The sequence below is a fragment of the Oncorhynchus kisutch genome, linkage group LG18 (assembly GCF_002021735.2).
Source record: "Oncorhynchus kisutch isolate 150728-3 linkage group LG18, Okis_V2, whole genome shotgun sequence".
Taxonomy (NCBI): domain Eukaryota; kingdom Metazoa; phylum Chordata; class Actinopteri; order Salmoniformes; family Salmonidae; genus Oncorhynchus; species Oncorhynchus kisutch.
In genome coordinates this window covers 78894238-78909633 of record NC_034191.2, presented here as the reverse complement: position 1 = coordinate 78909633, position 15396 = coordinate 78894238, and the positions used below count along the sequence as shown (strand labels likewise).

The window sequence follows — 15396 nt, the reverse complement described above, 5'->3', positions numbered from 1 at the left end:
CATCACATTGCCTCCACCAAAGCCCCCCAGACCATCACATTGCCTCCACCAAAGCCCCCCCAGACCATCACATTGCCTCCACCAAAGCCCCCCAGACCATCACATTGCCTCCACCAAAGCCCCCCAGACCATCACATTGCCTCCACCAAAGCCCCCCCCCAGACCATCACATTGCCTCCACCAAAGCCCCCCCAGACCATCACATTGCCTCCACCAAAGCCCCCCAGACCATCACATTGCCTCCACCAAAGCCCCCCCAGACCACCACATTGCCTCCACCATGCTTCACAGATGGCATCAAACACTCCTCCAGCATCTTTTCATTTTTTCTGCTTCTCACAAATGTTCTTCTTTGTGATCCGAACTACTCAAAACTTAGATTCGTCTGTCCATAACACTTTTTATCCAATCTTCCCCTGTCCAGTGTCTGTGTTCTTTTGTCCATCTTAATCGTTTATTTTTATTGGCCAGTCTGAGATATGGCTTTTTCTTTGCAACTCTGCCTAGAAGGCCAGCATCCTGGAGTCGCCTCTTCACTGTTGACGTTGAGACTGGACAGAGGAACTCTGCCTAGAAGGCCAGCATCCCGGAGTCACCTCTTCACTGTTGACGTTGAGACTGGTGTTTTGCAGGTACTATTTAATGAAGCTGCCAGTTGAGGACTTGTGAGGCGTCTGTTTCTTAAACTACTTGTCCTCTTGCTCAGTTGTGCACCGGAGCCTCCCACTCCTCTTTCTATTCTAGTTAGAGCCAGTTTGTGCTTTTCTGTGGAGGGAGTAGTACACAGCGTTGTACGAGATCCTCAGTTTCTTGGCAATTTCTCGCATGGAATAGCCTTAATTTCTCAGAACAACAATAGATTGACACATTTTCGAAGAAAGATCTTTGTTTCTGGCCATTTTGAGCCTGTAATCGAACCCACAATTGCTGATGCTCCAGATACTCAACTAGTCTACAGAAGGTCAGGTTTATTGCTTATTTAATCAGAACAGTTTTCAGCTGTGCTAACATAATTGCAAAAGGGTTTTCTAATGATCAATTATCCTTTTAAAAATATAAACTTGGATTAGTTAAGACAACATGCCATTGGAACACAGGAGTGATGGTTGCTGATAATGGGTCTCTGTACGCCTATGTAGATATTCCATTAAAAATCAACCGTTTCCAGCTCCAATAGTCATGTACAACATTAATTTCTGATCAATTTAATGTTATTTTAATGGACATTTTTTTTTGTTGCTTTTCTTTCAAAAACAAGGACATTTCTAAGTGACCACAAACTTTTGAACGATAGCGTGTGTTTTAATGTAGCAATGTGTTATTTATTTTTTTTTTGTAAAGGAACATTGTCCATGGAGGTCTGACTGACAATGGTTATGTTTGGCTTCTAACATGTGTTTTGAATGCTTTCTATGGAATGGAGGTTGGTTAATTTAGTGTAAATTATATACAATAATAGTTGTACAGACCAGATAAGAACATTATATTGACAAAAGTGCAATATTTTAATTGCTTTCTAATGTATTGATGTAGTATATGAATAAATATCAAAATAATGTAGGTATCATACAATGTACATTTGCAATAGAGTTGATATTTTCACAGCCATTGATTTGTTAAACTTTCTACTAAATATGCTTATTTCTCTCCTTTTCTGCCTTAGATTGTTGTTTGCATGTGATTGAGAATATACTAAACAAATATATAAATGCAACGTGTAAAAAGTGTTGGTCACATTTTTCATGTTTCATGAAATTAAAGATCCCAGAAATGTTCCATAAGCACAAAAAGCTAATTTATCTCAAATGTTGTGCACAAATTTGTTGACATCCCTGTTAAGTGTTAAGTGAGCATTTCTCCTTCGCCAAGATAATCCATCCACCTGACAGGTGTGGCATATCAAGAATATGATTAAACAGCATGATCATTACACAGGTGCACCTTGTGCTGGGGGTCAATAAAAGGCCACTCTAAAATGTGTAGGTTTGTCACACAACACAATGCCATAGATGTGCGGGGCGGCAGGGTAGCCTAGTGGTTAGAGCGTTGGACTAGTAACCGAAAGGTTGCAAGTTCGAGTCCCCGAGCTGACAAGGTACAAATCTGTCGTTCTGCCCCTGAACAGGCAGTTAACCCACTGTTCCTAGGCTGTCATTGAAAATAAGATTTTGTTCTTAACTGGCTTGCCTAGTCAAGTTCTCAAGTTGAGGGAGCGTGCGATTGGCATGCTGACAGCAGCACCAGAGATTTGCATGTTCATTTTTCTACCATAAGCCGCCTCCAACATTGTTTTAGAGAATTTGGCAGCACGTCCAACCGGCCTAAACAACCGCAGACCACGTGTAACCATGCCAGCCCAGGACCTCCACATCAGGCATCTTCACCTCATCATGCACCAGCCACCCTGACAGCTGATGAAACTGAGTATTTCTGTCTGTAATAAAGCCCTTTCGTGGGGAATAACTCATTGTAATTGGCTGGGCCTGGCAACCCAGTGGGTGGGCCTATGCCCTCCCATGGCTGCTCCCCTGCCACTGCATGTGAAATCCATAGATTAGGGCCGAATTAATTTATTTCAATTTATTAATTCTCTTATGAACTGTAACGCAGTAAAATCGTTGAAAATGTCACGTTGTGTTTTATATTCTTGTTTAGTATAAATTGAATAAAGTTTTAATTAAGATTTGTCTTCTTTTTTTAAAAACGTAATACAAATTCCTCTTATTGGGATTCACAACACACACAGATCTGACCACAATCACTTAGAGATAGAATGGGATGTGAACATACAAATTCGTAACATATTTTACAAATTGGAATTTATAACATACACTAAGTTACTAAAAGTATGTGGACACCTGCTCATTGACCTTCTCATTCCAAAATCATGGGCATTAATATAGAGTTGGTCCCCCCCTTTGCTGCTATAACAGCTTCCACTCTTCTGGGAAGACTTTCCACTAGATGTTGGAACATTGCTGCTATAACAGCCTCCACTCTTCTGGGAAGGCTTTTCACTAGATGTTGGAACATTGCTGCTATAACAGCCTCCACTCTTCTGGGAAGGCTTTCCACTAGATGTTGGAACATTGCTGCTATAACAGCCTCCACTCTTCTGGGAAGGCTTTCCACTAGATGTTGGAACATTGCTGCTATAACAGCCTCCACTCTTCTGGGAAGGCTTTCCACTAGATGTTGGAACATTGCTGCTATAACAGCCTCCACTCTTCTGGGAAGGCTTTCCACTAGATGTTGGAACATTGCTGCTATAACAGCCTCCACTCTTCTGGGAAGGCTTTCCACTAGATGTTGGAACATTGCTGCTATAACAGCCTCCACTCTTCTGGGAAGGCTTTCCACTAGATGTTGGAACATTGCTGCTATAACAGCCTCCACTCTTCTGGGAAGGCTTTCCACTAGATGTTGGAACATTGCTGCTATAACAGCCTCCACTCTTCTGGGAAGGCTTTCCACTAGATGTTGGAACATTGCTGCTATAACAGCCTCCACTCTTCTGGGAAGGCTTTCCACTAGATGTTGGAACATTGCTGCTATAACAGCCTCCACTCTTCTGGGAAGGCTTTCCACTAGATGTTGGAACATTGCTGCTATAACAGCCTCCACTCTTCTGGGAAGGCTTCCCACTAGATGTTGGAACATTGCTGCTATAACAGCCTCCACTCTTCTGGGAAGGCTTTCCACTAGATGTTGGAACATTGCTGCTATAACAGCCTCCACTCTTCTGGGAAGGCTTTCCACTAGATGTTGGAACATTGCTGCTATAACAGCCTCCACTCTTCTGGGAAGGCTTTCCACTAGATGTTGGAACATTGCTGCTATAACAGCCTCCACTCTTCTGGGAAGGCTTTCCACTAGATGTTGGAACATTGCTGCTATAACAGCCTCCACTCTTCTGGGAAGGCTTTCCACTAGATGTTGGAACATTGCTGCTATAACAGCCTCCACTCTTCTGGGAAGGCTTTCCACTAGATGTTGGAACATTGCTGCTACAACCAGCCTCTACTCTTCTGGGAAGGCTTTCCACTAGATGTTGGAACATTGCTGCTATAACAGCCTCCACTCTTCTGGGAAGGCTTTCCACTAGATGTTGGAACATTGCTGCTATAACAGCCTCCACTCTTCTGGGAAGGCTTTCCACTAGATGTTGGAACATTGCTGCTATAACAGCCTCTACTCTTCTGGGAAGGCTTTCCACTAGATGTTGGAACATTGCTGCTATAACAGCCTCCACTCTTCTGGGAAGGCTTTCCACTAGATGTTGGAACATTGCTGCTATAACAGCCTCCACTCTTCTGGGAAGGCTTTCCACTAGATGTTGGAACATTGCTGCTATAACAGCCTCCACTCTTCTGGGAAGGCTTTCCACTAGATGTTGGAACATTGCTGCTATAACAGCCTCCACTCTTCTGGGAAGGCTTTCCACTAGATGTTGGAACATTGCTGCTATAACAGCCTCCACTCTTCTGGGAAGGCTTTCCACTAGATGTTGGAACATTGCTGCTATAACAGCCTCCACTCTTCTGGGAAGGCTTTCCACTAGATGTTGGTACATTGCTGCTATAACAGCCTCCACTCTTCTGGGAAGGCTTTCCACTAGATGTTGGAACATTGCTGCTATAACAGCCTCCACTCTTCTGGGAAGGCTTTCCACTAGATGTTGGAACATTGCTGAGGGGACTTGCTTCCATTCAGCCACATGCTTTTATTAAATATGTTTATTTGATGTGTTTTATACACATGTGTGTTTTATTATAAAATATACAGGGTTCTTGTAAAAAATTGATTTTTAATCTCAATGTGACTCCCTGATTAAAAAGAGCAATAGTGAGGTAGGGCAATGATGATGGGCGATTAGGCCTGGTTCGCAGTCGGCGTTCCAATTCATTCCAAAGGTGTTCAATGGGGTTGAGGTCAGGGCTCTGTGCAGGCCAGTCAAGTTCTTCCACACCGAGCTCGACAAACCATCTGTATGAACCTCACTTTGTGCACGTGGGCATTGTCATGCTGAAAGAATAAAAAGGCATTCCCCAAACTGCCACGAAGTTGGAAGCACAGAATCATCTAGAATGTTATTGTATGCTGTAGCATTAAGATTTCCCTTCACTGAAACTAAGGGACCTAGCCCAAACCATGAAAAAGATCCCAGACCATTATTCCACCTCCACCAAACATTACAGTAGGCACTAAGCTTTGGGGCAGGTAGCTTTCTCCTGGTATCCGCTAAACCCAGATTTGTCCGTTGGACTGCCAGATGGTGAAGCGTGATTCATCACTCCAGAGAACGTGTTTCCACTTCTCCAGCTGACGCTTGGCATCTTGGTCTTATGTGCGGCTGCTCGGCCAAGGGAACCTATTTCATGAAGCTCCCAACGAAGTTCTTGGGCTGACGTTGCTTCCAGCAGTTTGGAACACGGTAGTGAGTGTTGCAATCAAGAACAGACAATATTTACACACTACGCGCTTCAGCGGTCCTGTTCTGTGAGCTTGTGTGGCCTACCACTTTGCAGCTGAGCCATTGTTGCTCCAAGACGTTTCCACTTCACAATATCAGCACTTACAGTTGATCGGGGGCAGCTCTAGCAGGGCAGAAATTTGGCTAAGTGACTTGTTGCAAAGGTGGCATCCTATGACGGTGCCACGTTGAAAGTCACTGAGCTCTTCAGTAAGGCCATTCTACTGCCAATGTTTGTCTATGGAGATTGCATGGCCGTGTGCTCGAATTTATACACCTGTCAGCAACGGGTGTGGCTGAAATAGCCAAATCCACTAATTTGAAGGGGTGTCCACATACACACAGACACACACGAATTGCAAGATGTAAAATAACATACAAAATGGATGAAGTTGTACAGAATTGTGCACAATTTTCAGGGACCCAGTTTGGTTCTAGTGCTACTTTTGAAACTACTAACCGAAATACAAAACATTTAAACCATCTTTTCAAGACCTTCCTCCTTCAGAATGTTTGTGTTCTTCTTCCTTCATTTTATATTTTGTGTATCACAGAAGAAGAAAAATACACTTGATCACACAACGGTTTTATTTGTATTTATAACATGTAAAATAAATACACATTTTAAAAAGTGAAAAAGAAGAAATCTACACATTTTTGTGAAGAGTACGCATACAGATGTATATAACCTGCAGCATGAAGAAGGGGCCGGCAGGTAGCCTAGTGGTTAGAGTGTAGAGGTGGCAGGGTAGCCTAGTGGTTAGAGTGTAGAGGTGGCAGGGTAGCCTAGTGGTTAGAGTGTAGAGGTGGCAGGGTAGCCTAGTGGTTAGAGTGTAGAGGTGGCAGGGTAGCCTAGTGGTTAGAGTGTAGAGGTGGCAGGGTGGCAGGGTAGCCTAGTGGTTAGAGTGTAGAGGTAGCAGGGTAGCCTAGTGGTTAGAGTGTAGAGGTGGTAGGGTAGTCTAGTGGTTGGAGTGTAGAGGTGGCAGGTAGTCTAGTGGTTAGAGTGTAGAGGTAGCAGGGTAGCCTAGTGGTTAGAGTGTAGAGGTGGCAGGGTAGCCTAGTGGTTAGAGTGTAGAGGTGGCAGGGTAGCCTAGTGGTTAGAGTGTAGAGGTGGCAGGGTAGCCTAGTGGTTAGAGCATTGGACTAGTAACCGAAAGGTTGCGAGATCGAATCCCCAACAAGGTAAAAAAAATCTGTCATTCTGCCCCTGAACAAGGCAGTTTAACCCACTGTTCCCCGGTAGGCTGTCATTAAAAAAAAAAGAATTTGTTCTTAACTGACTTGCCAGAGTTAAATAAAAGTAAAATTAAAAGAAGTCCATCATAGTAGTGCATAGAAGAGCAGTGGTGCTACGTGGATGAAAAGACAGAAAGTACAAATATTAAACAATAAACATATATATACACACGCACACACATTTTCATTTGAAGAGAATTGGAATTTCAGTGTACTTTCCAAATGGACCCCAACCCTGGAGAACAAACCTACAGACTGAAGCCAGACATCACGAGGTGCTGCACAGTGTTTCTTGCGTCAAAGTAGGACGTGTCCGTTTCGTCCTCCGGCTGAGGGATGAAGGGCATGGTCTGGTTCTGAAGGTTATCCCAGTCCAAACCCGCAAACAGAGTGTGGCTCCGAAGTTCTGATGCAGAAACAAAAAAACAAATATGGTTGTAGCAGCAAAAGAAATGGAATCATTATACACCCAAATGGTCCATTTCCAAACGGAATCATTATACACCCAAATGGTCCATTTCAAATGGAATGGTATCATCACTGTTTAAACTGGTCAAACCAAACCCATACCTTTGAAACCAGCCCGTTTGTTCATGTCCACGGTGAGTAAAATCTCTATGGCATTATGGGAATTGTGGGATAGCTCCTCCTCACCATCGGGCCATGGAATATCTGAGATTAAACATACAAATAAAATATTGGGTGATAGAAAATGTATTTCATTTTAAAATGCACGATTTTATTTTGCATGTTACACTGAAAACATAAAACAGATAATGATTTACATTTTAGTCATTGATTGACAGAATGATTTACAGTTAGTGCATTAAGATAAACTAGCTAGGTTAGACAACCATCACAGTGAAGTCAAATCTTTTCTCAATAAAGCAGCGATAAGAAAAGTCAGTGTTAGTAAGAAAAGACAAGTGGCATTGCAAGAAAAGTACCTCTGTTGAGAATATTCTGGAAGACAAGCTGAGGGGTTTCATCGTTGAAGGGGGGCACACCGGTAAGGAACTCAAACAGACACACACCCAGGGCCCACCAGTCCACCATGCAGTCTTAGGGGGTGGGCAATAGAGACAGTAGGTCACATATTAATCCGTACATTAACATATTTTATCAAATTACCCACTATTTTTTGGGGGTTCGGGGTTTAACGGAGATTAGTCACACACTCGTCTCAGGTACCATCACGGCAGTGTCACTGTGCTATTGTCCTGTTTGGCCTCTATTCTACAGCAGTGGAAGCAGGAACTGAAACAAGTGGACAACATTAGGCTTAGTGTTTCAATGCAGGGAGTTTTTCCTAGCCACAGTGCTTCTACACCTGCATTGCTTGCTGTTGGGGGTTTTAGGCTGGGTTTCTGTATAGCACTTTGAGATATCAGCTGATGTACGATGGCTAATAAGTCCTTAGTTTTGGGGTGTCATGCTCAGGTAAAACAATTTGGCCAAACTATACTTCCATATTTCCAAGTCCTGTTCTTGAAGATCAAGGGGTGTAACATTTATAGGAATGACTGGAATTCTGATAGACTTTGGTTTTTAATGTAAAGATATATAATAATAATAATAATAATAATAATAATAAGATTAAATGTAGTAGAAAACGATGGGTTAGAAGAATCCTACATAACCAACCCATAAAGTACAAATTTAACATCCATATAATGACCAGCTTTGTAAATTTGAACATTGATTTATCCTGCAATAGATGTCATTCAATTGGTAACATTCACTTTTGTCTTCTTCTAACGCCTCTTAAGGGGAAAGTAATCTAAAAAAGTAATCAGATTACATTACCGAGTTTGAGTGATCCAAAAGTTACATTAGTGATTACAATTTGGGACGGGTAACTACTAACTGTAACAGATTTACATTTAGAAAGTAATCTACCTAACCCTTGTTAGCACCAAACATATTCCTGGACAAAACCCATATCAATGTATGAACAACTTACATCAGCTTGAAAATACGCCTTTAAAAATTAGGCCCATCGAGTGGTCACCAATTTTTTAAATTTTATTTATTTTACCTTTATTTAACTAGGGAAGTCAGTTAAGAACAAATTCTTATTTTCAATGACGGCCTAGGAACAGTGGGTTAACTGCCTGTTCAGGGGCAGAACGACAGATTTGTACCTTGTCAGCTCGGGGGTTTGAACTTGCAACCTTCCGGTTACTAGTCCAACGCTCTAACCACTAGGCTACCCTGCCGCCCCAATCAATGTTCATCCTCCACCTTAAAACATTAAAGACCCCATTTAGAATCCTCAACACCATGCACTGAAAATGGCTTCCCTGTTACAATTTCCCTCCTTTTAATCCCAACACGGCTCCAAACCCAATACAGAGGCTCAGAAGCAGACAATAGTGTGTGATTGCGACACGCAATTCGGGGGTGTTCCTGCATTTGGAGATTCCTGAATAAGCAGGACCCCCCCCCCCCCCCCCCCCCACACACACAGGAGATAAAAAGTATTATGAGTATTTAAAAAGGGGGGAGAAAGACGCTGTCTACCGGTTTCCTAGCTAGCTAGCTACCGTCGTTTCCCCCGCTTCTTCTGTGAGGTTTATTGGCGGTTGGCATCCAACGTTATGGTACATTAGCGCCACCTACTGTACTGGAGCGCTATCACCTGTGTACCGGAGTCCTAGGCCATCATTAAACATTTATTTAACTTGGCAAGTCAGTTATTATTTACAATGACGCCCTACAATGGCCAAACCCGGACGACGCCCTATGGGACTCACCCAATCAACACCGAATGAGATACAGCCTTGATTGTGGACCAATAGCAGTATAAAGAGGGGTTCCTGTAAATGCAGGAATGCACACATGCAGGAACGGCCCGAATTGAGGGCCGCAATTACATCATTTTCAGGAAACAGGAAGTACAATTGGGAACCAATTAGTAGCATTTTGAAACCCATCCATGGCATTTTGAATCAAGCAGCCATTTCCTCTGGTAGCAGACCGTGAATGCAACACAGCGAAGCTGAGAACACATGCATTCCCATTCCCATTCCCATTCCCCCTTTGCAACGTTAGCAAGGTTATGAACAACTTACCACATTTACAATATCCTGAAACTTATAAGAAAAAAAATAATTCCTGTTAAAAAAAAATGGCTGAACTGTTGATTTTTCCAACAGATATTTTTACCTTCATGTAAAGTTGTGAAGAGGATGACAGCAGTTATACCAACACACATTCAGAAAGAGAAGGAAGGGAAGCGCTACTAAGGTACACAATAGTACATATTTTAGTAGACAGACGGTGCTCTTTGGTAAAAAGGGGTGAATTGGTCATCAAAAAGGAAGGAGGACCAAGGCACTCTTCATATAATTCAGTAAAAATGCCTTTATTTATTTGTATGGCATGTTCAATAGAAACAAAGTTTTAAAAATACGACGCATTTTTCGCTGCGTGGCCTTCGTCAGGGAGTTCAAAGAAATAATACAATGTCCTCTATTGAACACTTTTTCCAATTAGAGCCTAATTTGAAGAGGAAGTAGTTACAAAATTGATTGGACAACACCTAGTAAGCAATACTATACACATTAAAAGGTGAAATACTGTAACTATGTGATCATAAAAATACAACGCCAAGCTAGAAATATCAGAACACTTAGAAAGGTAGTTCTAGCCTTAAATATGACTGGGACACATTCAGAAATGTTTTTACATCTCAAACAAGAAATGTGTCAACTCTTACCATGTGGTTTCCCCAATAGCAGCTCTGGGGCAAGGTAATCTGGGGTGCCTAAAATCGGTACTCCCTCCACGGGTACAGGACCACGTCGGACACTCTTAGGGGTTCTGAACGGAGTGTGGGAGGTGGTCGACGACTGTGGGGTCTTAAATTAGGAAAGAAATGGAAACAATAACTGATAAAACATGTGTTATGTGTAATGTATGTTCTCTGAAGCTATATTTAGGTCCTACATTTTCAACTTAGCCCAGTAACCTCCACCCCTGGATTTTGACTGTGCATCTACCTGATCGAGGGAGTTGTTGGAGCTGGGTCTGTTCTGGACCGGTGTGACAGCAGAGGGCATACTGTGGTAGGAGGTTGAGGTGGCCATATCCATGGCCTCCGCTGAGCCCAGGCTGAGGCGTGAGCTCCCCGACATGTTGGAGCGGTAGATGGAGCTGCAGTAGCTCCGGAAGGCCACCGCGTTCCTGGGCTTGAGGAACGAGGGTGACATGGCCACCCTGGGGTGCAGCTCAGGGACTCGGTCGAGGAAGGAGCATTTGGATTCTCCTCCTCTCAGGGTGAGCCCGTTGCCCGGCCTTGCCGTTCCTGTACTAGTGAAGATGGGTGGCTGAGGAAGGAGTGGGGTACTGGGTGATATTACTGGGTCATATGGTCTATCGTCTAGCTCGGACAATGCCCAATGCCCCTCTTTGGCACTTTGAGCCGACCTCTTTGGGGTTGGGCTGTTGTCGATGGACATTTCATGAGCCGACCCCTTAGAGTTTGCGCACAGGCTCCTGCTCAGCTCGTGGTCTTCACCAAATGACGTGCCTTCGATGAAGACCCCCTCTGCTGGTCCGTCCAACTCACACAGGAGGTTTTTAGCCAAAGCGATGGGACTGGAAAGTTTAGTGGCCTGGCCTTCAGAAGTCTCTTGACCCTCAGATCCAAACACCTCCAAATGGACATTTGCAAACACCCCTGTTAGACCAGTGCGATTCTTCAAAGCAATATCTGGGACGCCATAACACCTCTGGTACGCTGAGTCGCTCTTCTTGGAAAGGGATTCCAACTGTTCAGAACTTCTCTCCACCTCCTCAAACACTCTCTTTCCTGCTGAGGTTAACACAACATGGCCTTCCTTTGGTTTACCTTCGGTGGCACAGTGACCTTCAACTCCAGAAACATAGCCTCTGATTGGTTGAGAGAGATCAGGCTTCTGGGGTGGGGTAGACTGCGCTACCTCGTTAAACTGAAGCCTCTTCCAAGCAAGAGGTTCCTCTTTGGCCTTCCTGGACAGTTCACCAGTACTGGGTTCTCGGTGGAGCTGTCCACGTAGGTCTAAGTTGTCTAACGACGCCAGAGCAGAGTCCCGACGCTGCATTCGCATATCAGAGGTCGACTTTCCTTTTGTTGGTCCGCTGGTATTCCTACCATATAGGTGCAGGAAGTTCTCCCTCTCCTTCTAGAAAAGCAAACCGAAAACAATAATAACGTCTTCTATTGACCCACAAATACAGAGGTAGATATGATTGAAATGAACGCAATTGTATTTCCTGCTGGCTTCTGACCTGCTCTACCTCCCATAGTGGGCTGACACCTCCCTCGGAGTCCGTGGTGGAGGGGAAGAGGCATGATTGGCTGCTGCTCATTGTGTCAAACCTCCTTTTGGACTTAAGCAGCCTGGGAGTCAGGCTCTTGGTCAACGCATTTGGGCTGAACACAAAGCTGTCGGGTCCTGACAAAACAAAAAAGGAAGACTGATTAGAAACAGTTTGAGGAACCCACCCTCTCTAGACAGGTTTGATTACAGATCTGGTTAAAGATTTATTTTTTTAACTGAAACACATGGTCATTTACAGAGGTAGAATTCTCTCTGCTTGCTCTGCCGGAGCTCAATGTCCAAGAGGCTTCTAAACAGGTTCTACCCCCAAGCCATAAGACTCCTGAACATCTCATCAAATGGCTACCCAGACTATTTGCGTTTCCCCTCAACTAACCGGTGCTCCCAGACATTAACTCTGTACCGGTACCCCCCTGTATACAATCTCACTATTGTTATTTTACTGATGCTCTTTAATTACTTGTTACTTTTATTTCTTATTCACATTTTTTTTTTAAACTGCATTGTTAGTTAGGGGCTCGTACGTAAACATTTCCCTGTAAGGTCTACTGTTGTATTTGGCAGATGGTGACTAATAAAGTATGATTTGAAGAGACATACCCAAAGTCTGGCTATGCAAGACAGGGGAACGCAGATATTCCATCCGTCTCCTCAAGGGTGAACAGAGCGAGTTTTTCCGCTGATCAGTTTTCCCACAGGACATAGGGCTGAACACAGCCGAGGCGCTGCTGCGACGCATGCTCTCCCCTGCTGGTGTGTTCTGTGTTTGATGGGATGAAAGCACAGAATGAATATTTAATATGTCAATGGGAAAGAATGTACTGTATCTGCACAAACCAATCATATCACATTTACTATCCTCAATGTTGTATCATCTATGAATTACATTACATACTTAAATGCAATGAACTTAACTTTACTTACAAGTCCAAGAGAGCTGATCAAAGACAGGACTTGACCAGGGGTGCGGAAATAATCCTGTCTAGGCTTTGCCAAAGATGGGGTTGTCAAGATATCGGCAAGACTCAATTCTGGGTAGAAAAGGAATTCAAATGTAAAACTAAAGCCTGTAAGTGGATGGGGGTGTATGCTTTGGTTTAGGCAGCAGGTAGCCTAGCAGTTAAGAGTGTTGGACCAGTAACTGAAAGTTCAATGGTTAAAAATTCTGAGCCGACTAGGTGAAAAATCTGTCAATGTGCCCTTGAGCAAGGCATTTAACCCTAATTTCTGCTGTAAGTCGCTCTGAATAAGAGTGTGTGCTAAATAATTAAAATGTTTAATGTGTGTTACAGTTTATGCACATACCTCTGTCAAGCTTGACTTTGGAGAGGCCAAAGTCTGTAAGCTTGATGTGACCTTCATTAGATACAAGCATATTGTCCGGTTTCAGGTCCCTAAATGATTGAACAGAATACAAAACTCAAATCATACTAAAATGTGATTTTACATTTTTTTTTATACCACACATTTCTTGAAGATGGAGAGTCATAAAAGTACCTGTGGATGATTCCATGGCGATGGAGGTAGTCTAAAGCACGTGCCACCTCTGAAATGTATTTCACTGACATATCCTCATCAAAATACCCGTAGGTGTGAAGAAGGGATTTCACATCTCCTCCAATTAGGTATTCCATCACCTGTGCATAAACACGTACAGAGGCAATATACCAATGTTAGGATATTGACAAGTCACTGTTGTCATTGATCTTTTTGGGGGGAGGGGGGGGGGGGGGGAACGACACACATACCAAATACACGTTTGTTGCTGTTTGGAGACAGTAGAAGAGGTGTACGACAAAGGGACTTTTGCTGAGGGCCAATGCGTCTCTCTCTGCCTTCATCTGACCTGACAAATTTTTGTCATGCATGTCAGATTTCTTCACCACCTGGAGAAAAGTTTTCAGCGAATTAAAGTGTCATTATCCTCAAAATGTCAAGTTAGGCATTTCCATTATATAAAACCTTTTTTTTTTTTTAAGTTGAACATTATTTCCAATTCCTTCACATGATCAGCTGTTACTGGTGGTTTACCCCACACACACGAATTTGAAATGTCAGCTGTGGAGGAGGTTCATAGTAGTGGGAAAACCGTTGATGACTTGCCTTGATTGCATATAATCGTGGATTACATTTCTTCCGTGCAAGGTAAACCTTTCCAAAGGCACCACGGCTGATGGGCTTCAAAACAACAAAGTCATCGATTGAGGCAGGCCTTAGGATATCGGATAACTTCCTATCTGCACAAGAAGTGGGCTGTGTTTCACCCGCATCCATAACTGGGAGCAAATCGGTCATACAGCTAACTTTAACTTCTCAGGGGACACACATCCTGAGTTTAATTTAAATAAAATCGCGCATGCAATTAAACTAGTTAAGGTTACCATTGAGATACTTTGAAATGTAACAGCTATTTGCTCCCTTTTCACTAACCTGACAGACAAGTTTGTTTTAAATTTCAAATCCGCTCCCAGAGATAGAGATAGGACGCTATTCGTGGCCAAAGAGAGTGCCTATACGAAAACGTTTGACCAGTCAAGAATATGAACACTTAAAATTAATATTATACAAAATAAGAAAGTTAGAAATTAATCAATAAATATAATTGACGTTTTGGAACATCAATATTTTTACTAGAGCAACTCTGGTTCATGAATTGAATCAGGCAATAGGTAGGACACCTATTCCAGGCATCAACATTAACGCATATTTTGTAAAAAGTAAAATCAACTCGTTTACAAATGTTTGACAACAACGTGGTAAACCAAATTATTTGTACAAAAAAAACAAACACAAATATTGGAGAAGTAACTAGAGAAGTGTAGCGAAGAAAAATAATCGTGTTCAAACCGGTAGTAATTTCTTCCAGAAGTCACGTTGATGTTGACCTTTCAGGAAGAAGCCATTTTCACGAAAGTAACAGTTTAGTAACAAGAGAGAAAAAAACAACAACAAAAGGACTGTGCCCAGGAGGAGTTGGTATAATCAGTAACATTGAGGGTCTGTCTTCACATACTAACCCTCAAGTTGCTGTGATAATGTTGTCCTTCTCGGCGTCGCTCCAGCCACAGGTAAATAAAGACACTAAGCCAGGATCGGATAGCTGCTTAATAACCTATCTAGGTGACTGATGTAACCTAGCTGCTCCAAAGCGCTGGCTAATTAACGTTTAGATATACGAGACAACACATTTTATAACTAGCTAGCTGTTTATAAAGTATTTATCTAGCCATAAATATTGTTAGCTAGTTCTTGTTATCAAGCTTATTTAGTTAACTAGTTACTGTAGGTAATGTTACGTATTTCTCAATCTCAGTATTTCCTAACGTTAGTTGTCTGTTCATACTAACACCACAGCGACAT

At 42.8% G+C, this 15396-nt stretch overlaps 2 protein-coding genes across 6 annotated transcripts in view; one reads left to right on the top strand and one right to left on the bottom strand.

The window, feature by feature from the left end:
• Positions 1-6038: 6038 nt before the first annotated feature.
• Positions 6039-14707, bottom strand: LOC109909759 (serine/threonine-protein kinase greatwall-like). 4 transcript variants are annotated; one of them, XM_031796868.1, is made up of 14 exons: positions 14140-14545; positions 13785-13922; positions 13534-13673; positions 13342-13430; positions 12961-13067; positions 12637-12796; positions 11984-12150; positions 10714-11877; positions 10431-10572; positions 9784-9804; positions 7657-7770; positions 7280-7381; positions 6962-7115; positions 6681-6822 (listed from the first exon to the last, which is right to left on the bottom strand). In XM_031796868.1, exons 1-14 carry the CDS (start codon positions 14329-14331, stop codon positions 6780-6782), a joined length of 2733 nt encoding a protein of 910 aa, XP_031652728.1. In that variant the 5' UTR covers positions 14332-14545; the 3' UTR covers positions 6681-6779. The 4 variants fall into 4 exon arrangements, with proteins under 4 accessions (XP_031652730.1, XP_020364366.1, XP_031652728.1 ...); XM_031796870.1 differs by having other exon boundaries at positions 6039-7115; positions 14140-14544; XM_031796869.1 differs by lacking the exon at positions 9784-9804 and having other exon boundaries at positions 14140-14653.
• A 208-nt stretch (positions 14708-14915) lies between these two features.
• LOC109909602 (ATP-dependent zinc metalloprotease YME1L1) overlaps positions 14916-15396 on the top strand; it is a 28167-nt gene continuing 27686 nt past the window's right edge. For both annotated transcript variants that reach the window (XM_031796872.1, XM_031796871.1), the window contains exon 1: positions 14916-15104. In XM_031796872.1, coding sequence (XP_031652732.1) covers positions 15072-15104 — 33 coding nt within the window. In that variant the 5' untranslated portion in view covers positions 14916-15071. The remainder of the gene's footprint in view (positions 15105-15396) is intronic.